The sequence below is a fragment of the Macrotis lagotis genome, chromosome 2, assembly GCF_037893015.1.
Source record: "Macrotis lagotis isolate mMagLag1 chromosome 2, bilby.v1.9.chrom.fasta, whole genome shotgun sequence".
Taxonomy (NCBI): Eukaryota; Metazoa; Chordata; class Mammalia; order Peramelemorphia; family Peramelidae; genus Macrotis; species Macrotis lagotis.
The window spans coordinates 343,337,330-343,364,653 of record NC_133659.1 but is presented as its reverse complement, the minus strand read 5'-3'; the positions used below and the strand labels follow the sequence as shown (position 1 = coordinate 343,364,653).

The following is a 27,324-nucleotide window of genomic DNA, read 5'->3' as shown; positions in this document are numbered from 1 at the left end:
GCAGGACGGCCTTATGAATGAGGTGGTGTTGGAGCTGAGATTAGATGATGAAGAAACCAGACTTGGGACTGGAAGGGGGCTCTGAACCCATCGAGTCCAGTCTTATTGCTGAGGCCCAGAAGGGGGGGCACACAACTAGTGAGAGGCAGAGTGGGATTCAACCTCATGTCTCATGGCTCCAAACTCAACCCTCTTTACAACCCCACACCATAGTGCCTTCTACTGGCGTCCTCTTTTAATGGCTCCTTTGGCTTTCAAGGCCACCCCAGATTCCAAAGACCTTCCTGTTCAGCACCAGCCTGGGTTCTAACAGGTCCCCAGAGAGAGAGGATGAGATGGAAGATCACCAAGTTGGAAAAACTTGGAAGAGACATTCCTGACTACAGTTACATTTGATGTCATGAGCAGGGTGGAAATCCTGGACATCTCCCCTCTTCTTGCATAGGAAGAAACTAAGGCTCAGAGGGTGTTAAGTCACCTGCCCATGGCTTAAAGAGGCTATGATGGGATTTGAACCTAGGCCAAGTGATGTTCTTTATGTAGCCCTCTCAGCCACTGGTGCCCTGTTTTAGCCAAACCCCAGGCCTAAACACTGACCTGAAGAGTGGAGGCAGATGACTGACAGTGGAAGAGGAACATCCAAACTCTCAGGAGGACCCTGAGCTTCCCCTTGAGACAAAAGCCCAGTCTGTTCTGGATGTGAGTTCTGGCCTGCTACAACATTAAGAGATTTTAACTGGAATATGACATATGGATGGGGTGGGCCACAATGTATTCCAGTCAAAGCTCTGCCTGGGAGCAGGGGGCCAGGGTTCCCACTCTGTCTCCTGTGAGGCCAGCCCCTGCCCCTCTCTGGGCCTGGATGGCATTGGAGAGAAGCTCTCAAGGCTGAGATCCTGGCATCCAAGTCAGTTTTCCAGGCATGTCCTCCTAGCCACTGGCTTCCCTGGCAGCCATGGCAGGCCTGGCCCACTGTCTCTTGTTTCTCCTTCGTGCACCTAAAATGAGACTGAGCAGTTGCTATTGGAGCAGTTTTCTGTTTTCATCCTGCCTCATGCAGAGTGTGGGGCCTGGAGGCATGAAGACTGGAGTCCAAATGTGGTCTCAGATGCTTATCAGCTGTGTGACTCAAGTCACTCACTGTGACTCAGTTTCCTCCTCTGTAAAATGGGGGGATAATAATAGCACCTACCTCCCAAGGTTCTCATAAGGAGCAGCTTCAAGTGCTACTCTTATTGCCCTTCCTGTTGTTCTCTTTCCTACCATGGCTGGATCCTTGGGAGCATGTGTTAGGAGGAATGCCTAGGCTCTGCCCTCTAGAGCACAGGCATTGAACACGTGGCTTGGAGCCCCCAACCCTCCCAAGTGGGCCCCAACCAGATTCAGACATAATTGGGAAATATTTAACAATGTAAAAAAGGAAATAAAATCTCTATAAAATTATTTTAAGTCCCTTCAGATGCAGCCACTGAGATCCTTAGCTTTGATTCAGTGCCCCCCCCCCCCCCCAACTGAGTCTAGAGGGTCTAATCATTCCCCCAGCAGCTGGGTCTCAATTGGCAATGATGATAAAGATAGTAACAGTCATTTCTATATCCATGAAAAGTCTTATTTTTATGGATGGCCCTGTGAGGTTAGGACTGGGGCCGTTATCTCTATTTTGTACATGAGAAAGTGAGGCTGAGTTGGGATTACTTGACCAGAGGAACAAAGCTTCTAGAGCTCAGAATGTGGGACCCCTACTTTGGTCTTCCTGTCTGTCATGCTGTTCCCTCTCCTTGATCCATCTCCCGTCTGCAGACTCCTTCTCTCATGTTTTTTTTTTAGATTTTTTTTTTTTTGCAAGGCAGATGGGGTTAAGTGGCTTGCCCAAGGCCACACAGCTAGGCAATTACTAAGTGTCTGAGACCAGATTTGAACCCAGGTATTCCTGACTCCAAGGCTGGTGCTTTATCCACTATGCCACCTAGCTGCCCCTCTCATATGTTTCTTTTGAGAGTACAGGAAAGGGTGGACAGGGTGGAGGGGTGGGGGGTCCCTCCAGCTTCATTTCCCTAGTTCTTCTGGTTAAAAACTGGCTATTTTGCTTCTCTCTTTTCTAGTATCCGAGACAAAAATAAAGGTGAGCTCATCCCACCAGTCATGAAGGAGACTGTGACCTACCTGAAAGACAAAGGTGAGCTTGTGGGCAGTGCAGCAAGGTGGGAGTCAGCCCCCTAAAGACCTGAGGGACAAAACCCCAGTGTGGTCAAGGTAATAGAGAGAGGGCTTCTAGGACATTACAGCAGAGACTACTCCTTAAGGCTCCAAACTAACCAAGTCCTTTCCTCACGGCATCTCAGAGAGGTGTGTAGTGGGGTACCATCCCCCTTTTACAGTGTAAGAAACTGAGGTTCAGAGGGCCATAGATTCAAAGCTGAAAAGGACCTTCAAATACAGGTTCCTTGTTTACAGGGGAGGCAACTGAGGCCCAGAAAGGGAGTGATTTTCTCAAAGTCACACACAGTCAAGTGTCTCTGGACCCAGATCCAATTGTTTCTCTCCTTGTCTGCAAATTAAAATTCAAGCTTTATCAACTAAAATCTCCATGGCCTTGGCATAACCTTTGAGGACATCCATAATCTCCTAAGCACTGGGTCCAAAGGAGGGAGGTGGGGCCAGCCCTGTGACTCCTGGTGTCTTCTTCCTCCAGGTCTCCACTCCGAGGGCCTTTTCCGTCGGTCAGCCAATGTGCAGACTATCAAAGAGATCCAGAGACTGTATAACCAAGGTGAGTAGCCCTGACTTTAGATTTAAGACACTGCTTAAGGAAGATATTTAGAAAAACCATCAAACACCACCACACCAAGGCTAAAAGTGGAACAGAAGCTTTCCTAAGGTATCTCCTTCCTTCCTTCATCCCATTGGACACAATCCCAAGCAATGACAGGAGCAGGGGGGCTGGTTAGCCTGGCCAGATGGTTAGATGGGCCAGAAGACCCATCTGCAAGTCCCCAGAGGGATATGACATGGAAGAGAAACTAGACTGTGCTTGGCTCCAGAGGGCAGAACTAGACTCATCTGGTGGAAATGATATAGAGGCCAATTTGGGCTCCAAGCCCTCTGAACTGCAAAGTGATAGGAGGTGCCTCATGAGATGACGAGTTCCCTCACTAAAAGTGGTCAGTCACTCAACATATATGGTTGATGAGAAGTGGTCAGACAGGTAGGAGAAAAACCAGGAGAAAGTCATGTCATGAAAATCCAGAGAAGACAGTATTCAGGAGGGGAAGAGGTGGTCCCCAGCGTCTCTTACAGAAGACAGGTCAAGTAGGATGAGGACTGAGGGGGAAACCCATCACATTTTGTAATTATGAGGTCACTGGTAATTTGGGAGAGTGAGAGTGAGAGTGGTGGGAGCCAGATTGCAGAAGGCTGAAGAATGAATGAGGATAGAGAAAGAGGAGGCAAGGAACATACGGAGAGATGTGTGATGATAGTTTGAGGGGATGAAAGAGTTTGCTTTATTTTTTAAAAGGTGGGGGACCTTGGGCCACATTGGTAGGCTATAGATTAGGAACTAGTAGATAAGGAACAAAAGTAAGCTGAGAGGAAGGGGGTTAGGGAATCAAAAGCTGAGGACAGTGTGGAATTGAATCAGCTAACTTTTGAATTGAGGTTGGTGAGGGAGGAAAGAGAAGCTGGAGCAGAGATAGTGGCCTTAGACCAAGGTGTCCGGTGTTGTCTACCTAGTACCTAGACCTAGCTGAATGACTGGTAAAAGGACTTAGTTAAGGTCCAATACTAAGTGAAGGTCGAGTAAGAGTCATCTTTGATGTCACTTGTAAAGCAACTGGTGGAGGGATGGGGATGTTTGACAGCTATGATGGTAGGAACCACCTCAGTGATCAATCCAACCTCTTTTTTCTCATAGGAAAGCCTGTGAATTTCGATGACTATGGTGATATCCACATCCCAGCCGTCATCCTAAAGACGTTCCTTCGAGAGCTGCCACAGCCACTGCTGACCTTTGAAGCATATGAACAGATCCTAGCAATCATCAGTGAGTTCTTGCTGGGGGGCGGGGCAGCTTCAGGTGGGTTTCAGGCCTGGGCTGGCACATCTGGCCCTGCTCTGGGCCTGCCTTAGACTGTGGCTCAGAGGCTAGAGGCACATTTCAGGGGTCACACAGTTCTCTGAGATTCCTTGCTGCAGCTTCTACCTTTGGTTAATTGATTCTCCTCACCCCCAGGCTTGTTTCCTTCTTCCTTCAGGGACTCTTGTCTGCCCAGGTTTCTACTTCCTCACCTCCTCCCTGGGCCCAGGGGACACAAGGCAAAAGTGAGCCAGTTGTCACCTTCAGGAGACTTCGGTTAGATCAGGGAAACAGCAAATGCACAAGAACTCCCAGAAACAAATGGGGGGGCTGGGGAGGGGGACAGAAAGGGACGAATCAGTATCCTGAGGATCCCCCAGATTGACTTTGATGTCCAAGATGAGGGCCTTTCACAAGGTCCCTCCATATCAGTGGGATCCAAAAAGCAGGAGAAAAGATGGGACTGGGCTGAGATAGCAGATCTGGCAAACCGCTGCAGTTCTAAGATTAACAAAGAGCCAGAGATTATTCCTCCACTTGGTGTTCTGTGAGCCTTGTCATGGGGCATCCTCCAACCTCTACTAAAGGAGTCTCGGCTGATGGGCTCAGATCCTGCCTTTGCCAGTTACTAGCTCTGTGACCCTGGGCCTCAGTAGCTTCATGTGTAAGGTGGGGTGGGGGGGTGGGTTCCATGAATGGAGTAGATGCCCTCGGGAGGCTCTAGAGCTTTATGGGCACCTGGGGTGAGTGCCAACTAGAAGTTCTGTCTGAGGCTCATTGATTGACTTCCCGACCCATCTGGACCCTCTAGGTGTAGAGAGTAGCCTGCGGGTGACCCGCTGCAAGGAGATTGTTGGGGGCCTCCCAGAGCACAATTATGCTGTTCTCAAATATCTCATGGGCTTCTTGCACATGGTGAGTAGTGGGCAGTGGCTGGGCCTGGCCTGAGCAAAGACGATGTAGGGGAAGAAGAGGGAGGTGGGGGGGGGAGGGAGAGGGGGGAGACGAGGGGGGAGAGGGGGGAGACGGGGGGGAGAGGGGGGAGACGGGGGGAGACGAGAAGAGAGAGACAGACAGAGACAGACAGACAGAGAGAGAGAGAGAGACAGAGACAGAGACAGACAGACAGTCAGAGAGAGAGACAGAGACAGACAGACAGTCAGAGAGAGACAGAGAGAGAGAGACAGACAGTCAGAGAGAGACAGACAGACAGTCAGAGAGAGACAGACAGACAGTCAGAGAGAGACAGAGACAAAGAGAGAGACAGACAGACAGTCAGAGAGAGACAGAGAGAGACAGACAGACAGTCAGAGAGAGACACAGAGAGACAGACAGACAGTCAGAGAGAGACACAGAGAGAGAGACAGAGACAGACAGACAGACAGTCACAGAGAGACAGAGACAGTCCGAGAGAGACAGTCAGAGAGGGACAGTCAGAGAGGGACACTCAGAGAGAGACAGAGACAGACAGAGACAGACAGACAGACAGTCAGAGAGAGACACTCAGAGAGAGACAGTCAGAGAGGGACACTCAGAGACAGAGACAGACAGACAGACAGTCAGAGAGAGACACTCAGAGAGAGACAGACAGAGACAGACAGAGAGAGAGACAGAGACAGACAGACAGACAGTCAGAGAGAGACAGAGAGAGAGACAGACACAGAGACAGACAGACAGTCAGAGAGAGACAGAGAGAGAGACAGACACAGAGACAGACAGACAGTCAGAGAGAGAGACAGACACAGAGACAGACAGACAGAGAGACAGAGAGAGAGACAGATACAGAGACAGACAGACAGAGAGACAGAGAGAGAGACAGACACAGAGACAGACAGAGAGACAGAGAGAGAGACAGACAGACAGTCAGAGAGACAGACAGACAGTCAGAGAGAGAGACAGAGACAGACAGACAGTCAGAGAGAGAGACAGAGACAGACAGACAGTCAGAGAGAGACAGACAGACAGTCAGAGAGAGACAGACAGACAGTCAGAGAGAGACAGAGACAAAGAGAGAGACAGACAGACAGTCAGAGAGAGACAGAGAGAGACAGACAGACAGTCAGAGAGAGACACAGAGAGACAGACAGACAGTCAGAGAGAGACACAGAGAGAGAGACAGAGACAGACAGACAGACAGTCACAGAGAGACAGAGACAGTCCGAGAGAGACAGTCAGAGAGGGACAGTCAGAGAGGGACACTCAGAGAGAGACAGAGACAGACAGAGACAGACAGACAGACAGTCAGAGAGAGACACTCAGAGAGAGACAGTCAGAGAGGGACACTCAGAGACAGAGACAGACAGACAGACAGTCAGAGAGAGACACTCAGAGAGAGACAGTCAGAGAGAGACAGAGAGAGAGACAGAGACAGACAGACAGACAGTCAGAGAGAGACAGAGAGAGAGACAGACACAGAGACAGACAGACAGTCAGAGAGAGAGACAGACACAGAGACAGACAGACAGTCAGAGAGAGAGACAGACACAGAGACAGACAGACAGAGAGACAGAGAGAGAGACAGATACAGAGACAGACAGACAGAGAGACAGAGAGAGAGACAGACACAGAGACAGACAGAGAGACAGAGAGAGAGACAGACAGACAGTCAGAGAGACAGACAGACAGTCAGAGAGAGAGACAGAGACAGACACAGACCGACAGTCAGAGAGAGAGACAGACACAGAGGAAAAACAGACAGTCTGAGAGAGAGAGACAGAGAGAGAGAAAAACAGACAGTCTGAGAGAGAGAGACAGAGAGAGAGAAAAACAGAGTCTGAGAGAGAGACAGAGAGAGAGAGAAAAACAGACAGTCTGAGAGAGAAACAGAGAGACAGAGACAGGAGTGGAGAGAGTTCTTCAAGCAGTCTCTCCATCCCTACCCGCCTCATCCCTTAGCAGGAACTAGGTAATAACTTCTCTAGGGAAGGAAAACTGAACTTGTCCCCCTTCCCAGCCTTCTGTCATTCTTTCTTTACCTTCTCTCTACACTCTTTCCCCTTCCTCCATTTCCTCTCTTCTGTTTTCATTCCTCATCTACTTCTTCTTCCCTATCACCTTCTACCCACCCTCCCTCCCTCCCTTCCCTCCCTTCCTGTATCTTCCACAATTGAACCTTTGCCTTACCTATGACATGCACAGCATCTTTCTGACTGTCTCTCTCTTCCTGTCTCTGTCTCTCTGAGTCTCTTTCCTCTTCCTTTGCCTGAAGGTAGGGCCTCTCTTTTTAGCACTGCTGGCCTGGCTAGTGTTCTGGACCTTACCAGAAGTTTCAGTCCCAAGGAGGGCCTTGGGGGGGGGGGCTTGGAGTAAGAAGTCTGATGTCCAAGGCTCTTGACTTAGTTTACTGCAGGCCTATCTGCAGGCAGCTTACACTCTAAAGAGGGGGTAGGGGACCCAGACCAACACAAGCCCGCTATTGCAGAGTAAAGGCCTAACTGGGTACTGGTGAGGGGGCAGCACTTCTTGGCACAAGGGGATTGGAGCAGGCTTTGGAAGGGGGTGGGCCTGCTCCTCTGGGGCTGCAAGCCCTGATCTCTGGCCTCTTTCCCAGGTATCCCAGGAGAGCATCTTTAACAAAATGACAGGCTCCAATCTGGCCTGTGTCTTTGGGCTGAACTTAATCTGGCCATCCAATGGAACCTCATCCCTCAACGCCCTGGTGCCTCTTAACCTGTTCACAGAACTGATGATTGATTTCTATGAGAATATCTTCAGCTCTCGGGTGGTCCCTTTAGGGGCCTCATTGTAGACTCCTTGAGGTAATGTTTGGACTCAGTGCTCTCTTAGCACTTCTAGCTTCATTATTATGGACTGAATGTAAAGGCCCTTTCCATCTCTGATGTTCTATGTTCTGGGTTCTCTCTTCTAAGTGCTCCCCCATCTGACATTCCATGTTTTAGGGTCCCATTCAGTTTTAATATTCTATATTTGTGTTCTGTATTCTAATATTCCATGCAGCTTGGAGAACATCATGTCCTCTCAGGTTAAACACTATCTGAACCTTCTTGAAGAAGGTGAATTATTGCATACAAAGCTTCACATCTCATTCCCACCACAAGACTAACCAGATTAGAAAATAGCTATTTGAAGCTTGGGACCCATTTCCAACCTTTAGTTATGTTACTGTGGGCTCTTTTCCCCTTTGGGTGAACTGTATGAATCATTTCAACTTTCTGTCTGGGAAAAAAACACCCACAAGGGTATTAAACACCTTCAGGATTTAGCATTTGTTCTCCTGGTAACTTTTTATACTTAATCTCCAGAAAACTCCCCGTCTACCCTGGAAGCTACCTTGTGCTTAGGGGCCACATGAGTGAAGGGTAGATATGGAAAGATAGGGATTCAAGACCAAAAGACCTGCTAGAAATTTGCCTGTGTGAAGTTGACTTTCCCCCGACCCTCAGCTTCTAATGGGGTCAGGAATGCTCACCTTCCCCATCTTCCTGTCCCATCAGCCAGTTGTAAAGACCTAGAAGTCTAACAAATGTCGAATACTTTATGACTCTAAACAGATCTTGAACTTGGATCATTGTTGTTTCCCTGAGACAGAGCAGAATGTCATAGAATGACCTTGGAGCTGGGGGAGGGGGGTGGTCAGAAGATCTGACTTCAAGTTTGACTTTGCCACTACTCTACTGGGTAAGTGACCTTGGGCAAGTCTCTTCCCTTTTATACAATGAGATGTTTGGACCAGATGATCCCATGCAGCTCTTATGTTCTCTGCTATTTGTTGAGGGGAATAACCCTCATAACTGTCTCTTCCATCACACTTTCAAGTTTGAGCAGCACTTTATATGCAGTACTTCTTTTCCATGATACTCCTTCATAATTGCTCATTAATTGATTTTGACAAAAGAGTTCCAAGAAAAGGAGCTAGACACAGAAAACTTTTATAGCATCCCTTAAACTAAGGAACTGCTCATCCAATGGGGAGTGAATGAACAGGTTGTGATGGTGATGGAATATGATTGTGCTGTGCTAGAAGAAGTGATGGTTTCAGAAAAACCTAGGAAGACTCATATGAACTGATGCAGAGTGAAATAAGCAGAACCAACCCATTGTACACAGTAACAGCAATACTGGATGGTGATTAGCTCTGAATGATGTTGCTGTTCTCAACAATACAGTGACCCAAGACATTTTCTAAGGACCCATGATGAAAACTGTGATCCACCTCCAGAGAAAGAACTGATGGACTCTGAAAGAAGTTTGAAGCAGACTATTTGACTTTATTTTTCTTGTCTTTTTTCCCCACAAGTGCTCATGTAAGGATTATGTTTTTACATGACTTCACATGTATAATTGCCTGCCTTCTCAAGGGATGGGGAGGGACCGTTGAGAGAATTTGGAACTCAAATTTGTAAAAAATAAATCTCAAAAATAACAATAAAAAACCAACACAGAAACCCAGAAGTCAACAATAGAAGGATGACATTTTGAAGTCCTTATCAAATCTGACAAGAGCAGTAAACTGAGCCAACAATTCCCAGTGAACTATTGTCTCTTATTAGAGCTCCAAAAAAAAAAAAAAAGCACAGAACCAATACAAATGTCTTCAGGGTTTCAAGCAAGAAGTGAAACCCAAAGTGTAGAAGTTAGGAATGAATCCACATCATAGAATTCTGAGCTCTCACTGGAGGGCTAAAACTGAGCAAATAAGGGGGAAAATGAATCCACAATGAGAAGTTCTGAAAAGATAAACAAATTTGAAAAACTGAACTGGAGGCAATCTGATTGAAAGGAAGCAGGAGGATCCAATTCCAAGAATGCCAATTCTCTTTAAAAACCTAAACTACTGACCTTGAGAACAAGATATGCGGGGAAACCCTATGGATCATGTCTCCCAGGAGAATGTGAATTCAAAAACCTGAGCACTCTAACTCAGGAAATAATAATACAAGAAAACTTACCAGAAATTCTGTCTGCAAACAGAAAACAAAGCATCAGTTGAAAGAATTCATAGATTGAACCATCTTCTCACCACCTCCAAGGAGACAAATTCCAAGAGATAGAGGATTTAAATTGAAAAATTCTAGAGATGAGCAAATTCTGGAAGCAGCAAGGAAAAAGAACTTTTAAAGCTTGAAGTTTAAAAGAAAGGAAATTCAAATAAGGTGATGATTGCAGTACAGAGTTTATCTATATTTGTTCACTTGTATCCCCAATAGATTGTTAAGTGCCTTGAAGGTAAGGATTGCCTTCTGCCAGAACTTAGCACAGTTCCTTTTACATAGTAGGTATTTAATAAATGTTTATCGATTGATAATACCCCACCCAGGAAAAGAACTCAGAAGGGAATGGCAAAGGAACCCAAGCTGTAGCCCCAATGACCCTTCTTGCAAACCTGAGCCTAACCACCAATGACCTGTCAATGGGAGAGAGACATCTGAGCCACGGTGGGAAGAGATGAAAAGAAATTTTCAATTATCACCCAGATACCCAAGAAGGGTCAGTGAGATAACCCAGGAAATAACGAGCAATGATTTCTTGCAACATCATGTCTGGTTTGGGGGATTGATTTTTTTCTCTTCTGATTGTATTTTATTTTTCTAATTACATGTTATCAATGTTTTCTTGCCTATTTATAAGTTACACAATTTTCTTCCACCCTCCCTTTCCACCACCTCCCCTCAGTGGTGACCAGACTAGTGAATGTTGCACATTTGTATTAACATGCTTACATATTCATTTTCTCTATGAGGAATTAGGACTAAGGGAAAAGAAAGAAAACCATGGGATAGGGAGGAAAAACATAAGAGAAGTTTGAAAAGAGTGAACATGGTTCACTCAGATTTTGTAGTTTTTTTGGTTTTCTTTTTCCTCTGGCTGTGGATGGTGGTATCCATACCAGGTCTCCCAGGGGTGTCCTAGCTCTCTGAACTACTGAGAGGAGCTGCAGCCATCAAAGTGGATCACCTCATAATGTTGTTAATGTGGACATTGTTCTCTTGGTTCTGCTCCCTTCCCTCAGCATCAGTTGTGTAATTCTTGTTTCTTTAAAATCTGTCCATTCCTGGTTTCTTATAGAACACTAGTAGTCCATAACATTCATATACCATAACTCATTCAGCCATTCTCCAAATGATGGACATCTGGGGAATTGATTTTGAATCATGGTTTCCAGGGAGGGCAGCTACCTACCCAGTCTCAACATACCATTTGTGAAGTGAACCAAAGTTCACTTCCAAGTGTGGCTGGCTGATGAATGGAGGAGTCTTACCTCATCTCTTCAACTCTGAGACCATGGCTTGAGACTTGGTTCAAGACTTGGCTCCTTTCTGCCCCAGAACTTCAACTGGCTCATTCTCCTGAAGTTGGAAAGCTCAGAAGATTGTAGCTGTAGGCAGTCTCCAGCAAAAAGACAGGAAAGGACAAGACAGACACAGACACAGACATAGTCACAGGGACAGATGGGGTGGGGGAGGTGGAGGAAGGGGAAGAAACATAGAATCTGAGAAGGGAGACCGAGGGGGGGGGGAGACGAGAGACAGGGAGACAGAGAGGGGGGAGAGACGGGGGAGACGAGAGACAGGGAGACAGGGGGGGGGAGAGACGAGAGACAGGGAGACAGAGGGGGGGGGAGAGACGAGGGGGAGACAGAGGGGGGGGAGAGACGAGAGACAGAGGGGGGGGGAGAGACGAGAGACAGGGAGACAGAGGGGGGGGGAGAGACGAGAGACAGGGAGACAGAGGGGGGAGAGAGGGGGGGAGAGACGAGAGACAGGGAGACAGAGGGGGGGGAGAGACGAGAGACAGGGAGACAGAGGGGGGGGAGAGACGAGAGACAGGGAGACAGAGGGGGGAGAGACGAGAGACAGGGAGACGGGGGGGGGGGAGACGAGGGGGAGACGGGGGGGGGGGAGACGAGAGACAGGGAGACGGGGGGGGGGAGACGAGAGACAGGGAGACAGAGAGGGGGAGAGACGAGAGACAGGGAGACAGAGAGGGGGAGAGACGAGAGACAGGGAGACAGAGGGGGGAGAGACAGGGAGACAGGGAGACAGAGGGGGGGGAGAGACGAGAGACAGGGAGAGGGGGGAGAGACGAGAGGGGGGAGAGACGGGGGGGGGGGGAGAGACGAGAGACAGGGAGACAGGGAGACAGAGAGGGGGAGAGACGAGAGACAGGGAGAGACAGGGAGACAGGGAGGGGGAGAGGGGGGAGAGACGAAAGACAGGGAGAGGGGGGAGAGACGGGGGGGGGAGAGACGAGAGACAGGGAGAGGGGGAGAGACGAGAGACAGGGAGACAGGGAGGGGGAGAGGGGGGAGAGACGAGAGACAGGGAGAGAGGGGGAGAGACGGGGGGGGAGAGACGAGAGACAGGGAGAGACAGGGAGACAGGGAGGGGGAGAGACGAAAGACAGGGAGAGGGGGAGAGACAGGGAGAGGGGGAGAGACGAGAGACAGGGAGAGGGGGAGAGACAGGGGGGGAGAGACGAGAGACAGGGAGACAGAGGGGGGGAGAGACAGGGAGACAGGGAGGGGGAGAGGGGGGAGAGACAGGGAGACGGAGAGGGGGGAGAGACGGAGAGACAGAGAGAGGGGGGGAGAGACAGGGGGGGAGAGACAGGGGGGGAGAGACGAGAGACAGGGAGACAGAGGGGGGGAGAGACGAGAGACAGGGAGACAGAGGGGGGGAGAGACAGGGAGACGGGGGGGGGAGGGGGGGGGAGGGAGAGACAGGGAGAGGGGGAGAGACAGGGGGGAGAGACGAGAGACAGGGAGACGGAGAGGGGGGAGAGACGAGAGACAGGGAGAGGGGGGGAGAGACAGGGGGGGGAGAGACGAGAGACAGGGAGACAGAGAGGGGGGGAGAGACGAGAGACAGGGAGAGGGGGAGAGACGGGGGGGGGAGAGACGAGAGACAGGGAGAGAGGGGGAGAGACGGGGGGGAGAGACGAGAGACAGGGAGACAGAGAGGGGGGGAGAGACGAGAGACAGGGAGACAGAGAGGGGGAGAGACAGGGAGACAGGGAGGGGGAGAGAGGGGGGAGAGACAGGGAGACGGAGAGGGGGGAGAGACGGGAGAGACAGGGAGAGGGGGGGAGAGACAGGGGGGGGGGGGGGGAGAGACGAGAGACAGGGAGACAGAGGGGGGGAGAGACAGGGAGACGGGGGGGAGAGAGACAGATAGAGAGGGGGAGAGACGAGAGACGAGAGAGAGAGACGAGAGACGAGAGACGAGAGAGGAGAGAGACAGGAGAGAGACAGAGAGGAGAGAGAGGAGAGAGAGGAGAGACGAGAGACAGAGAGGGGAGAGACAGAGAGAGGGGGGAGAGACGAGAGACAGAGAGAGAGGGGGAGAGACGAGAGACAGAGAGAGAGGGGAGAGACGAGAGACAGAGAGGAGAGAAAGGAGAGAGACGGGGGGAGACGAGAGAGAGGAGAGATGAGAGAGAGGAGAGACAGAGAGACAGAGAGAGGAGAGACAGACAGAGAGGAGAGAAAGAGAGAGGGAGAGACGGGGGGGGGAGACGAGAGACGAGAGAGAGAGACGAGAGACGAGAGAGAGAGACGAGAGACGAGAGAGAGAGACGAGAGAGGAGAGAGACAGGAGAGAGACAGAGAGGAGAGAGAGGAGAGAGAGGAGAGACGAGAGAGAGGAGAGACGAGAGACGAGAGAGAGAGAGAGAGACGAGAGAGAGAGAGGAGAGACGAGGGAGAGAGAGGAGAGACGAGGGAGAGAGAGGAGAGACAGAGGGAGAGGAGAGACGAGGGAGAGGAGAGACGAGAGAGAGGAGAGACGAGAGAGAGGAGAGACGAGAGAGAGGAGAGACGAGAGAGAGGAGAGACGAGAGAGAGGAGAGACGAGAGAGAGGAGAGACGAGAGAGAGGAGAGACGAGAGAGAGGAGAGACAGACAGAGAGGGGAGAGAGGAGAGACAGAGAGGGGAGAGAGGAGAGACAGAGAGAGAGAGGAGAGACAGAGAGAGAGACAGACAGAGGAGAGACAGACAGAGGAGAGACAGAGAGGAGAGACAGGAGAGGAGAGAGAGACAGAGAGACAGAGAGACAGGACAGAGAGGAGAGAGAAAGAGGAGAAACAGAAAGACAGAGAAGGGAAGTACATCAGTGGGGCCTTGTACTCATAGGCCACTAGATGGCCCCATTCAGTTCTTGCCTCATCACTTGAACACAGGTTGAATTTTTTGTACTGATTTAAATGTTTTCCAGATGCAGGCACTTTATATTTTCTTCTGTTTCTTTTTCAGTTTTTTTTATTTTATGCTCTAGTCTGCTATTTCTTGGAGACCTTGATTTCTCTTCAATGTATCCATGTTTTGGGAGAATGATAAAGTTTTACCACTTTCTCTTCTAAGTCATTGGTTTTTTATTTAGTTTTTTTTTTTTTATTCTTTGCTTTAATTCTTCAGGAGAGTCAAATATTTTGGGGAATAGATCATTTCCTTTGAGTCTTTTTATGTGGTTCTAGGGTCATGCTTGTCCCCTTTGGGGATCTTCTGGATCTATTAGGCTTCTTTGTAGAGCTCAGGATCTTCTCTTGGCTCCTTTCTGCTGTCATAGCTTTTGAATTAGGGCTTTCCTCATAGGAACGGGCTCTGATCTATTTATTCTGTGCTTTTGGAAGTAAAAACCAGTCCTGTTTGGACTCAGCCTGGGTCACCTCAGTTGCTTGTCTGACCTCCACTTCACTTCAGGGCCCTTGGTGGTTCAGGAGAGAGCTCCAGGGACTTTGGATCCCTCAGCCTGGATCTGCTAGTGTACAGTCTGCCACCATTGTTCCTGGTAACTTCCAAGGTCCTTGCTATAGGTTTTAGGCCACCCTGGTACTTTCTTGGGGGAGTTCTCCACTCTAACTGCCTTGATACAAAGATGCACCTCCTTGTGTCTCTAGGCCATCTTTGGTCATCCTGGAAGGACCCTTTCTGCCTTGTTGCTTGAGAATAGCCCCCCCCCCCCTTTTCTGCTCTCCCCTTTCCCAGTTACTCATGGTCTTCTAATTTTTGTGCCTTTCTGGGGTCATCTCAATAGCTGTCTTCCCATAGCATCTATTATTTGAGTATATCAGATTATCCTTCCAAATTCTTTGATTCTAAGAATTCATTAAAAACCGAAGGCCTTACACAAGCCTTACCATGGCTTCCTTTCCAGTACACCCCCACCATTCATGAGGGGGTTAATGAAGGCCCACAGGAGAGGGGAAGGGACTTGCCAATGGCCACCCAGCTAGTAAGTAGCAAAGGCAGGAATCAGGGCCAGAGCCTTGGTACCAAAGCCCATACTGCTTCCTGGCGGTCCGAGGGCCACCCAGGGGCCCCAAGGAAGTCATGCTGGCCAGTCTCCGAGTAACTGGGCCAGCTGATGCTCTCTGGAAACAAAGGGAGGACTTCATGGTCCCCTGCAGACCCCCTTTGTTAGTTTAGGAACCTGTAGCTTTCTCCCCTGATGGAGGCATCTTGCTCTCCAGCAGCTCTGAACAATAGCGTGACTGTTTCAGGGTCCAAGCTCAAGGAGGGGACATGTTGGGGGTGGGGGGGGACAACGAATAGTGTGGCTTTCCAAAGAGCATGGAGCTGTGAGTGCCAGAGTGAACAATGCCATTCAGACGAAGCTCATGAATTATGCAGGAGGGGCTGGGGGGAATGCGGGTGGTGCCAGGAAAATCTGAGTGTGTCCCTGAGAGGTCCCCTCCTGTTCCTTTGATCACCATCTCTCCTCACAAACAATCATTGCGGAATGCCAGTGCTTGTGCTGGCTGGCCCCATGAACTCTTTTCTCTTATCAAAGAACAATTTGGGGATCATTGCCATGGCAAAAAGAAAGTGACTGTGGAGATAAACCCCTGGCAATACTCCCATGAGCCCGTGGCCACCCACCTGGATGTGTGCAAAGCAGATTTCAGCTTCAAATAATGAAGCACTATCCAGAAATAATGGCAGTGCCTCTGATTGGCCAGAAATCCAGAGGAGACATGAAGGGGAGCTTGAAATGGAAATTCTTCAGCCTGGACCTGTATCCCTGAAGGTCTGACTTCGGCCTTCTGGATCTAGGAGTTCTGCTTACCCAGGATCCTGTGGGGAGGAACCATTATACAGATGGTTTGTCCTACATCATGCAGCTAGCAAGGACTCAGAACCAAGTCTCCCAAGCCATGTCCCCTCCATGCTGTGTAGCTTGGCCAAGCCGAAAAGGACTGTACCAGCCCTTGTGGGTATGCAACTCACCACTTCCCTACCCAGTTCAAGACAGACCAGCATAGTGGGGGAAATATCACCAAGTGAAATACTTATGGAGCCTGTGAACCTGCCAACAGAGGCAGCTCACTTTTGGGGCCATGGAGTCCAAAGACCTGGATTCCACACTTCTCTCAACATCCCTTTTCCTCATTGGGCAGATGAAGCCATCAATCAGTCTTGCTGTGCCCCTCACAGAGCTGTTGAGAAGTAAGCAAACACAGGAGCTCTCTAGAAACACAAGAGAAGCTTGCTTCCATTACCTGAAACCCTCTCCTCACCCATTCCCCAGGGAGCCCTCTCTCAGAACAAAATATAAAGACGAGAGAGAAAGGAGTTCAAAAGAAATAACCAAGAAATCGTTCACATGCAACAATAGAAAGTGTCCCACACCTATTTTCCCCTACCTCTCCAAGAAGAGAATGAGGACTTTCTCATCTCTTTTTCAAGGCTCATTTTCAGCCTGATTGTTTCTGTTATCTCCTAAGTGATTTCCCTCTTCTGTTGAACCTCCATCTTGCTGGTGCTCCATTAATCATGGAATTTGCCTTCTTCCCTCTCCTTCTCCCTATTATTTCCCATCTCCCTTGTCTTCTCTACCCACCTGCATAGAGATTTTGTCAAGGGAGCCCTGGAGAAGTTCTCTGAAATGTGTGGGCAGAGGGTTGGTCCAGACTGTCTCTATGGTCAAGACCACGCTGATAGTCCATGACCCTCTAGGATTCTCATTCCATCAGTTCTAGTATTACCAGATCTCAGTAATCATTTCATACAATTCAGTTCACATTGTGTGCGTGACATCTAACAGGGATGTCTTGCTCCCCTTTCATATGTTCGGGTTTCAGCCAAATCATCCTATTTGCTGTACATTTTGGCACCCATTTCTGCACCTTTGCACAAGTCTGGAATGCTCTCTAACCTCACAACTAATTGCCAGTTGGTGGACTCTGCTTTGGGTATATTAATTTGATGATTGTTGAGTGGGAAGAGAAGAGGCAAAGAGATCCACAGCCAGAAGGAGTCTGTAATAGTAATGGGCATGAGGTGATGAGGGCCTTCACCAGTGCTGGCAGTGGCAGGGGAGAGAAGGGGGCAGGATCATGGAGTAGAAAGGTCAGAACTTGGCATCTGATTGGATGTGAAGGGTGAGAGGAAGCCAGGAGCCTGGGTGACATCAACCTCCCAGGAATAGGGAAGAGAGGAAGATAACAGGATTTGGAAGAAAGAATATGGAGTTGATTTGGATTAGTTGGGTTAAAAATGACCACAGGACACATGTCCAATAGGCAGTTGGAGATGTGAGACTGGAAGCTAGCAGAGAAATTAGGACATGGAGAGAATCCTCAAGTCTGACTGGAGTTGATGAGATCATCAAATGAAGTAATACAGGAGAAGAGAAGAGGGACCGGGGTGGTGTCCTCTGGGATACCCACAGTTTGGCATGATCTGGATGAATGTCCAGTAAGGGAGAGAGGGAGGAGGAGAACAAAGAGGAAATGATGCCAGGAAAACCTAAGGAAAAGCCAGTGACCAAGAATGTCCAAGGTTGCAGAGAGGTCAAGGAGAATGAAAATGGCTAAGAGGTCATTTGATTTGGAGATTTGGAGCTCTAGTCTGGCCCCTAGTCTGACTGATGAAACTGTGACCCAGAAAGATCATACCTGCATTTCCTAGGCGAGAAGCCAAGACAGAATGAAGTCAGCATGTCAGAGCTCAGACAGTCCTTTGAGGTTGCATTCAACCTTTCTGTTCTTCAGGTAGAGCAACTACCTCTCAGAGAGTGGAGAAATGACTGTCCAAGGTCCCAGAGTGAGCTTGCATTAGAGCCAGAATTAGCCCAGAAGCCAAGAGCTTCCAGTCTCCTTTGATTGTGGAGTCCGAAACTGAGCACCAGAGTGATGAAGGGAATCCTTGCTGCTCTAGACTCCTTCTAACATGTGGGATCCAGGAGCCCCAGGAGGGAGGTCCCTAGGGTGACCAAGTGGCCATGAAACTGCACTCAAACAAACAACAGAATCATTTCAGAGCATCAGAGGCAAAGCACAGAGATGGGTTGACGACGGAGGGCTCAACTGTCTCCCAACTCTCTTGGAGGCCCAGAGACCAGGCAATGTCCATCAAACTGAGCAGACCGAGTCCCCCAGCTGGTCACCTGATCCCAGGTCTGCTCAGCCAAAGTCCCCTGTTCTAAGCTAACAGGAACCAGGCTTTCCAGGATGGGTAGAAGTCACCAAGGAAAGAGGAGATGCAGATGGGAAATGTCTCAAGTCCCAGGCTAAAGAAAGTGAGAGAAGGGACCCTGCCAAAGTCACACACCTAGTATGGGGCAGAGCTGAGAAATGAGCCCAGTGAGACCAGGATGGGGAAGAAGGGAGGGAGAAGAGTGTTGAATTGGAGATGCCTGAAAGACAGTTGGTTAATCCCATATACAGAAAGGTCAGAAAACAAGCCTAGGACAGCAGGAATGCCAGGGAATGAGAAATACTGACTTGGACTTAAGGGTACCCTGCAGGTTTGACCACCAGGAAAGAAAAGGCACAGGCACAAGTATGATTTGGTTTGAGAATGGCTGCTGAAAGTTTGGAGGCACAACAGCCAGGAGGATCTGAGTGTGAATCCTGCCTCTTACCAGCTGATGACTGGGCAGGTCACTTAACTTCCCTCAGCCTGAGCCTCATCTGATAATGCACTCTGCAGGGTCAAATGAAATGAAGGGCTTTGCTGCAAACCTTACAGGAGATCCCGTCTTTATTTTTCTTGCCTTGCCTGAGACCACCCAGGTGAATGGTCTTCCCCAGATAGTGGTCACCTTATGAGATACGGTGAGTCAGAGAACCTGGAAGAGTTCCCTGAGCTGGGGACTGAAGGATTGCCCCGGGGGGACAGAGCTGAGAGCCACTGAGGGAAGTCACAGGCAGATTTCAAATGGAAAGAAGGCCTCTGCCAGCCCCCAAGGGAGGGAGTGGGCTGTCCCGAGGGGGCACTGCTGGCTTGTGCCAGGGTCAGGTGGCACAGTCCAAGGCTCCCCCCTCCAGCTCCTTCAGACCTCCTGAGGTCCCTGCCAAGACATGCCAGCCTTTCTAGTCTGGGCTGAGCGGGTCCTGTCACAGGCTGATATGGAGCCCAAGGCTTGAGAATATTTGGAGCTTGTTTTGGGTGGTGCTGCTCCTGACATCCAAAAGTCCCTGGACCAGAGGCCTGCCACAGCATCCAGCAGCCACAGCTCCCAGGATGGCCCTGAGTAGGCACCAGTCTTTCCTTTCTAAGGCTCCCTGGAAGCTGTACCAACAGCTGGGAGAGCCCACTCAACACCTTTGAAGCAGCCCAGGAGACTCAGAGCCAGCAAGGACTCTGGACTGATGTCAGCCACTTCCCCCTTTTATGTGACATCTATCTTGATGCTCCCAGTCACAAGTATTTCAAGACCTCCTCTCCCTTTCTTGCCATCAAAATTGGTCCTTCTCTGTATTAACCAAGGGGTGGCTAGGTGGCCCAGTTGGACAGGGTGTCAGGTCTGGAGTTAGGAAGAGCTGAGTTCAAATCCAGCTTGAGGCACTCAATAGCTCTGCTTCAGTTGGCTTCTGTAAACTGGGGAGAATCACAGCAACTGCCTCCTAGAGTTGGGAGGACCACTTGAGATCATCAACTAAAGTGTTTAAGGCAATAACTCGTTCCCAACGGGTGCTATGTAAATGGTAGCCATTATTAATATTGGTTATCCTCAGGGCCAGGAGAGTGGTTGGTTCTTCCTCCCTGGAGGATGTCTGGCCCAAGTTGAGGGGATCATTGAGGGAGGGAATGGACAGAATGACCCCAGGCAGAACTTTTCGGAATTGATGTCGATTCAGGATGCCATGCTGGCTGACCCTGGCAATAAGTCCTAGCTGTCTAGGCCCTTTGGGGACCTATCTCAGCAAGCTTCCCAGCACAAATTGACCATCAAGGCTCCCAGGAGAAAGCTCTGGTACTGGAGTCCCCAGCTCTGCCACCAAGAGAGATCACATGGCTTTCTTCTGCCCCATTCATCATCTCATGAATAGGGCTGACCACGGCAGCATGGTAGCCAGGCTTTCCTTGTGGGGGCTCCAGACAACCTCAGATGAGAGAAGCTCAAGCCTTAAGACTGCTGGAAGCTGCTTTGCTGCGCCTCTGCTCTCAGGTATCCTGCCTCCCTGAGAGGGTCATCTGCCAGAGAGATAGGCCATCTTCCTATTTCAACCCTCCTTCTTGTTTCCCCTTCCCCTCTCTTCTCCCCTGGGGCTGGCTTTACCATACTGTGCCCGCCCTCCCTGACGCCATGGCTGAGAAACCACTAGGAGCCTCTGAAATTGTCAATTGAGTTTAATGCATCATAAAGAATTAAAACTACAGAAGCATATTTAAGACAAACACTGTTTTTCCTCTATGTGTCCTATCCACAGGACAGTCCCCTTTCGCAAAACCAAACCAAAGCAGAAAAATGAAAATGAAAACCGAAGCCTACATCCAACCAGTCCCAGGACGTAGCCCCGGTGGGGCCGGCCGCTGCCTTGTCCTGCCTTCTAATGTTCCCATCACATCCCCCCGAGAAGAAAGAAAAGATCGTGAAACCTGAACCAAAGGTCCTACTGCAAGCCCCCTTGTGATGCATATAAATATTGGCGTACAATCACCAACAATAACAATGGCGTTTCTTTAATCCACTTTGTTCGTCAATAAAAGAATATAAAAATCTTGTTCAACCCAGTGTTAAGTGTATTAAAATAGATCTGTATCATACGTTCTGCACAGTTTCTCCCGGAATGGTGAAAATGGTTGCAGGGTCCATGTGCTGTCTTCAGCTGATGGGTTAGTCAAGACCAAGTCCTTGGCTGGAGGCGCCTGGGAGCAGCTCATGGTTTATGGCACCGAGGGATCTTCGGAGGCGGTAGACCCTTGTCCTGTGAAGAGTCCAGAGACCACTTGAGCCATGTGGACATGACAAGAATCAGCAGCAGCCAGGTTCATCTCAGCCTTGGCCTCCAAAGGTCTTGGTGCTGTTCCCGGGACTCTCGGGAATCCTTGCTTGTGAAACATCTGGAGGTTTTCGGGTTTTCTTGCGTGAGCTCTTGCCACTATAACTCTTATGGCCAAAGGACTCAGCTTCTACCAACCCTTGAAATCTTCCTCATCTTCCTCCTCCCTGATCTTCCCTACCCCCAACCTTAGAAAGAGTCTCTGGATCCTTCTAATGGGACTGCATCTCTCTTTGAGAGGCAGGTCAGCCTTTGTTCTGGGTCATGAGCAGCCATGGCCCTGCAGGGAAAGAGCAGCGATTTTTTTTTCCTTCACATTAAATATCTTTGCAATAAAAACACAGTACAAAAATGTAAAAGTATTTTTTGGCATAGTGTCCATACTGGCAAGAAACGGAAAAAATGGAATATTTATTGGCTCTTTCAAAGGAAAAACAACAACAAACCCCACCCCCTAAGGCTCCAACCCCAAAGTCAAATGATTGAAAGCCCCAAATCCTGCCGAAAAGCTCCAATGTCCGGTCTATGCTCCATCACGCCCCCAAACGCCAGGAGAAAAATACATCAATAGCAAAAGAAGTCAAAGGGACCTGCAAAAATGAAGGGTTGACAATCATAGCTCATTCAGCGCTTCAGAAGGTATTCCCAGAGAGGTCTCAGTATTTCACTAGAAATGCTAACTGTGTGGCTGGCTTTGGTGTTGCCTTCGAAGCAAAGGACTATTCTCTGTGAGGAGAATCCTGACAGAAGGGCACGCGCATGTGGGTGGGTGGAGGGGGGGCACTCGGCTAGTGTCCAAATTTTTATCACTCCCAGCCTCGACCCCCATTCCAAGGCTCTCCCACCACCACTGGTAATGGGCCGTCACATCCCAGCTTCCCTTCCCCCAAATGGCTCTAAAACCTACGCCTAATTTTGCTAATTATTATCAACTAAGTCTTGTACTTTAAATTCTTCCTTCCCAGCCAAACACCTGTCAAAAGGTCTGCTCATCAGAGCAGAGGACCATCCCTTCTCTCCCTCGTTCTTCTTTCCTTGTGTCTATTCCTTTCTTTTACCTTCCCTTCAACCCTCTTGCTTTCACTCTTTTTCTTCTCCCTTCTCTTGTTCCTTCCCCTTTCTCTCTTGTCCCTCCTTTCATACTTCTCTTTCTTCATCTGAAATTCATCATATCTTGACCAGTGGACAGAAGCAAATAGCCCTGGGGGACTAGAGGTCCACCAAGGAGCTAGCCCCAAAGAAGGGGGACATGGGATAGGTGGCTGTCTGGGAAGGCTCATTTGCTGGGTGCCCATCCCCCCCTCCCTGTGTCCCTCACCCCATGGGTCCACTCTTCACTGGGCCTCAGTTGTTTCCCTGGGCCTGCTGGAGGGCTGTGTGCATGGCCATAGTGGCGGAGGTGGCGGCTGGCTTGATCCAAGGCACAGCCAGCAGTGAGGAGGCAGAGGCGGTGGTGGTGGTCATGGTGACCTGAAGCATCTGCTCGTTCTGTATCAGTCGGAGGAGAGCCCGGAGCCGCTCCAGGGATGACTGGGCCCCCTTCCGCTGGGCGAGCAGGCTGGTCTTGAGCTCTAAGCATTTCTGTCCGATGGGAGTAGAGACAGGATGAAGAAGTCACCCTAATCAACTCTTCTGCCCTGCCCCAGCCCCCCAGTCTGGCCCCAGTGAGATGAAACTTGGAGCCCTCCCCTGGTCTGAAGACAAGGAGACACCAGCAGTAATTAAGGTACGTACACTGGCAGTCATCCCTGACCTACCCACAAACATCCAAGAAAGGACTGTGTGTGTGGGGGGATTCTAAGTTTGGGGTCCTGCTCCATTGCCTACTTATGGTGTGTGGGGTTCTGTCTGTGCCTCAATTTCCTCATGTGTAAAATAGGGACTAGTTTGTGTACAACCCTACCCCCCAGGATTACTGTAGGAAATCATTTTCTTAACCTTAAGGAGCACCAGGAACTATTGAAATGTCTATGAAGTACAAAAGCAGTTTGGGGGATCCAACACGCCAGAATCAAAAGGAAGCCAAGAAAGGACCTCAACAGGCTGACAGGATGGATCTAATTCCAGACAGATTCAGGGTAGATGCAGATTAGACCATGTATCAGAGCCCACTTAGACAGGCTTTTGCTGTGACAGAAAGCCCAGCACTTGCCCAGGTGCAGGATGGGGAGTGGGACTCAATGGCTCTTTCTGTGAAAAGTAAAAAGCAATCAAAGGGGGAAAATGCTCCCCCTTTCATCACTGATGTTCCAAGATCCTTGGTGTTTAGGGCCAACTCTGGCTCAGCAACTTTTACTGAATCCTGAGCCTGTCTTGGCTAAACTGTGGGCCTGCCCACCAGTAACCCTTCATACACAGTAGGTACTGAAACAAGATAGGGGAAATGATTTGTAATATATCCTCCCATTAGGCAGAAAGCTCCCTGAGGGCAGGGAATGTATCCAGCTAAACTCCATACACAGGGATGCCAACCAACAGATGAGTGTTGAAGAAACAACTCAGGTTTTCCAAAGAGGATCCCTCTAGCTGGAGCCCGTGGGAAATGAGTCAGCACGTGGCCAGGCTGGGCTGTAAGAGGCAGGGCTGGGTTGGGCATCACTGCCCAGATGAACTGGGGAAGGCTGGGCAGAGTAGGCAGGGCTGGGAGGGCTGTCCTGGCCTCGCCAGGGGCACACTGTGCCAGCCATCCTGAGCCCAGCTCAGGACTCACCTTCATGGCTGTGCTCAGGAGCCGATCCTTCTCTTCCAGCTGCCTGTGTTCACCCTTCAGCTCACTGCCCCTCTTTAGAAGTTTTCTCTTCTCTTCTTCTTTGACTAGGAGACAAAAAGACCCCCACCCAGGGGGGCAGGGGAGGCAGAGGCTCAGAAAGGATGGCAGGCTGGCATGAGATATCTCGCTGTTAGGGGTCTCACTGGTCCCACACCATGGGAATGGGGTAGCACCCTTTGGGGCAAGCTCCTGCTCCCCCAGCCCTAGGGCCCCTCACAACAGGAACAGGACTTGCTGTGGGTCTTGAGGCCTATTCTGCCACATCTCTGAACTTCAGTTTCCTCTCCTATAACTCTCTACATGTTGCCTGATGGGATCAGATCACTGGCCTTCTTGGAAGGGACTGGTTCAGCTGAGGCCTGGAGCAGTGGGTGGGAGGATAGACCCAAGGCCACAGGAGGTAGGTTATGGTGCTATCTATGGAGCCCATGACCTTGTGGCCCTTTCCTCTAGGAGCAGTCGGATTCTCGGCCCCTCTGACTACTGGCCGCTCCTGACGAGCCGAGGACTGTTGAGGGTCCATCTTCTTAACTGTAATATGGGGCCACCCATGAGTAGATTAGCATACACCCTCTCGGGGGAGGTGGGGAGGGGACCTGCTTTGGAACCGTGATCCTCAGCTCCTCCTTCCTACAGTGCTCGGGGGAAGGAGGGAGCTCTGGCCTCAAAGCTGGAGGCTCTGGCTCTTCTGCCCTGTGAACTTGAGCCAGATCTATGGAGTCCGAGGCCCAGTAGACCATTAGCTTCATTCTCATTACTGCAGGGGCTCTGGGGGGGGGGGGACACTGAGGTAGGAGGCAGGGAGTGGGCAATCCCAGACCTGAGCCATCGTCCCTTCTCATTGGACCAAGGCTGGCAGCCCTCTACCTGTTTTGTGGGTGACGTAGGAGTGAACAATGGCCAGCATTCCTGTCCAGGGCACATTTTCATCTTTGTTCAACACCTGGAAGGAAAAGGAAAGGGAACAGGTGTGAGACCTGGTACCCAGGTCTGAGCAGGGCAGCACCAAGAGCCCACCTTCCCTGGCCTAGGGAATAGGGCGGCTCACATGAATGGGCCCAGGTGAGGTTGGCGGGAGCCCCAGATCCTTGCAACAAGCCAGGAAAGGTTAATCTAAGCCTCCTTCCCTGGCAAGCTGCCTGACCCCCCCATTCTGCCCCCTCTTCCCCATGTCTCCTTGGCCCAGGACCATCTCTGCTGATATACCCATCCCTGGGCCCAGAGCTGCCTTCTAGAACCACCGGGAGTAAGGACCCTCCCTCCCACCCCTCACCCCCTCTTGCCCCGATGGACCCTACCTTCTCTTGGCACTTGGGACACACCCAGACACCCTTGGGTGCAGTTTTGAGGGGGGGATCGAGGCAGCTGAGGTGGTAGGCCGCCGGGCAAGTACCACAGGGCTGCAAATCAGTGCCTCTGTTACAGATCACACACACCTCCTCATGGGAGATTTCATTCTGAAAGACAGGGGAAGAAGGGGATGAGGCTGGAGAGGGCTGTGCAAGAACCACTGGCTGGGCTGGCTCTCCCAGGCAGCCCTCCCAAGGACCTGCTCATCTGTTTCTTGATACTGAAAGGAGAAGGGGTCAGATGGGGAGGAACCCTGCACCGGCCCCCGCACCTCAGCCCAGCTTGAACCCCTGGTCATCGAGGGAGCTCACGTAGAGGGGAGCCAAATCCTGGAGATTTGCCCTTAATAAGCCTTCGATTGTGGAATATCAGATGGGACAAACAGAGGAAGAGGGGTCTCACAGGGAATAGCAGGGCTGGCACGTGGAGTCAGGCTCTCTTATCCAAGTGACCCCACCCCTGGGAACCTCACCCCTTCATCTGCATTATCCCTTCTTCCTCAGCTTCCAGTCTTCCTCACTTGCCAGTCCTTGGTGCTGGGAAACCCCTTCTCCTATCTTCCTCACACTTCCTTGGCCTACTCCAAGGCAAGGCTCTGATACTTTCTGGCTCAGTGACCTTGGGCCAATCAGTTTTCTGCCCCGAGACTCAATGTCCACTTTTTTAATAATGGGGCTAACATCCTAGGATTGAGCTAGAAGAGAGCTTAGGGACCATTTGAGGCTTGCCCTGGGTCTGGAGGAGGGCAGAGTCTGGGTTTCCAGGTCAGTACTTTGACCCTTCAGGTTTTGGATGGTGAGAGGTAAAGACTTAGAGATCTTCTAGCACCCTGGCAGCGGGAACCAGGTTCCTTCTAATGTCTAACTGGCACATAGCTCCTTTGCTTAACAAAGGAGTAAGCTGGGATTCAGAGTATGAGAGGCTTGTCCAAGGTGACAGGTCTAGGAACCAGGTCATCCTAGGCCTGGACTTGGGCTCTTGCCTCCTCCATTACTGATGCCTCCATTGACTACTCTGGAATGTAGAATCCAAGGCCTTGAAGGGTGCCCAGAATTAGAGGAGAATCCTGCCATGCTCTGTCTGTCTACTGACTGAGGCAGAAAACTGGCACAGCCATTCTAGAAAGACTTGAAGGGACAATTTCTTGCAGAAACATAAAGACATCAAATCAGAATCTGAATCTGAAGGAGGCAGAGAGGAAAACGACCCTATTCTGAGGGGTCACTCAGCTTTCACACACCCTTGCTGGGAGGGCCACCCACCAGATGGTTCCCAAAGGCCAAGCCCCAAAGTACACCCCTATAGACACACTCACACGTCCTCTCATACATAGTCACTCACTCAGACATACACACAGTCACTCATCCACATTCTCATGTTCCCACACAAGACATTCACACGCTTGCTCTCACACACAAGGGCGATTCACTTGGGGTAACACATACCTTCCAGTAGGGCTCCTCATTTGCTAATGCATGGAAGAAGGGCAGAGAACAGTTAGTGGAGAATGAGGAAGTTTAGTGAGTCAGCTTTTCTGGAGATAGGACTGGGGCAGGGCAACCAAGGCTTGGGCAGAGAGGGCAAGGCAGGGAGGTGGTACATCTGCCTTGGGCCCTAGGCCAGGTAGGAAGCAAATGGTGCAGGGGCAACCACAGTGGAGGTGGGGGTGGGGCATCCCAAGGTCCTCTGGCCTGGTCCTAAAGTGGCCAGGATTCGGTGCTGCCCTTCTGGGATGAGCCTAATTTGATGGTTGCACTAGTGCCCCCCTTCAGCCCCTTGATCCTCACTGAAGGACAGAGCTGAAAGGAACTCTAGACCTGTCTATCCTATATCTCAATGATCAGGGAAACAAAACAAGGTAGGTGGACAGGCACAATCACAAGGAACTACAGGCTTCATCTTGAGCTTCCATTCTCCCTCTATATATTATCTGGTCTGTTT

General features: G+C 50.2%; 2 protein-coding genes across 7 annotated transcripts in view; one reads left to right on the top strand and one right to left on the bottom strand.

Moving 5' to 3' along the window:
- Nucleotides 1-21,196, top strand: part of LOC141515584 (rho GTPase-activating protein 8-like) — a 103,149-nt gene extending 81,953 nt beyond the window's left edge. For 5 of the 6 annotated variants that reach the window (XM_074227316.1, XM_074227305.1, XM_074227313.1 and 2 more), the window contains 5 exons: nt 2,103-2,176; nt 2,693-2,770; nt 3,914-4,042; nt 4,887-4,990; nt 7,626-11,455. In XM_074227316.1, coding sequence (XP_074083417.1) covers nt 2,103-2,176; nt 2,693-2,770; nt 3,914-4,042; nt 4,887-4,990; nt 7,626-7,823 — 583 coding nt within the window. In that variant the 3' untranslated portion in view covers nt 7,824-11,455. Of the gene's footprint in view, nt 1-2,102; nt 2,177-2,692; nt 2,771-3,913; nt 4,043-4,886; nt 4,991-7,625; nt 11,456-20,690 lie in introns of those variants that run through there. The other variant, XM_074227306.1, reaches the window with a different exon arrangement.
- Nucleotides 20,675-27,324, bottom strand: part of PHF21B (PHD finger protein 21B) — a 118,537-nt gene continuing 111,887 nt past the window's right edge. Inside the window, exons 9-14 of the mRNA XM_074227319.1 lie at nt 26,829-26,851; nt 25,332-25,490; nt 24,901-24,976; nt 23,974-24,077; nt 22,582-22,844; nt 20,675-21,853 (exon numbers count right to left, since the gene is read on the bottom strand). Coding sequence (XP_074083420.1) covers nt 22,608-22,844; nt 23,974-24,077; nt 24,901-24,976; nt 25,332-25,490; nt 26,829-26,851 — 599 coding nt within the window. The 3' untranslated portion in view covers nt 20,675-21,853; nt 22,582-22,607. The remainder of the gene's footprint in view (nt 21,854-22,581; nt 22,845-23,973; nt 24,078-24,900; nt 24,977-25,331; nt 25,491-26,828; nt 26,852-27,324) is intronic.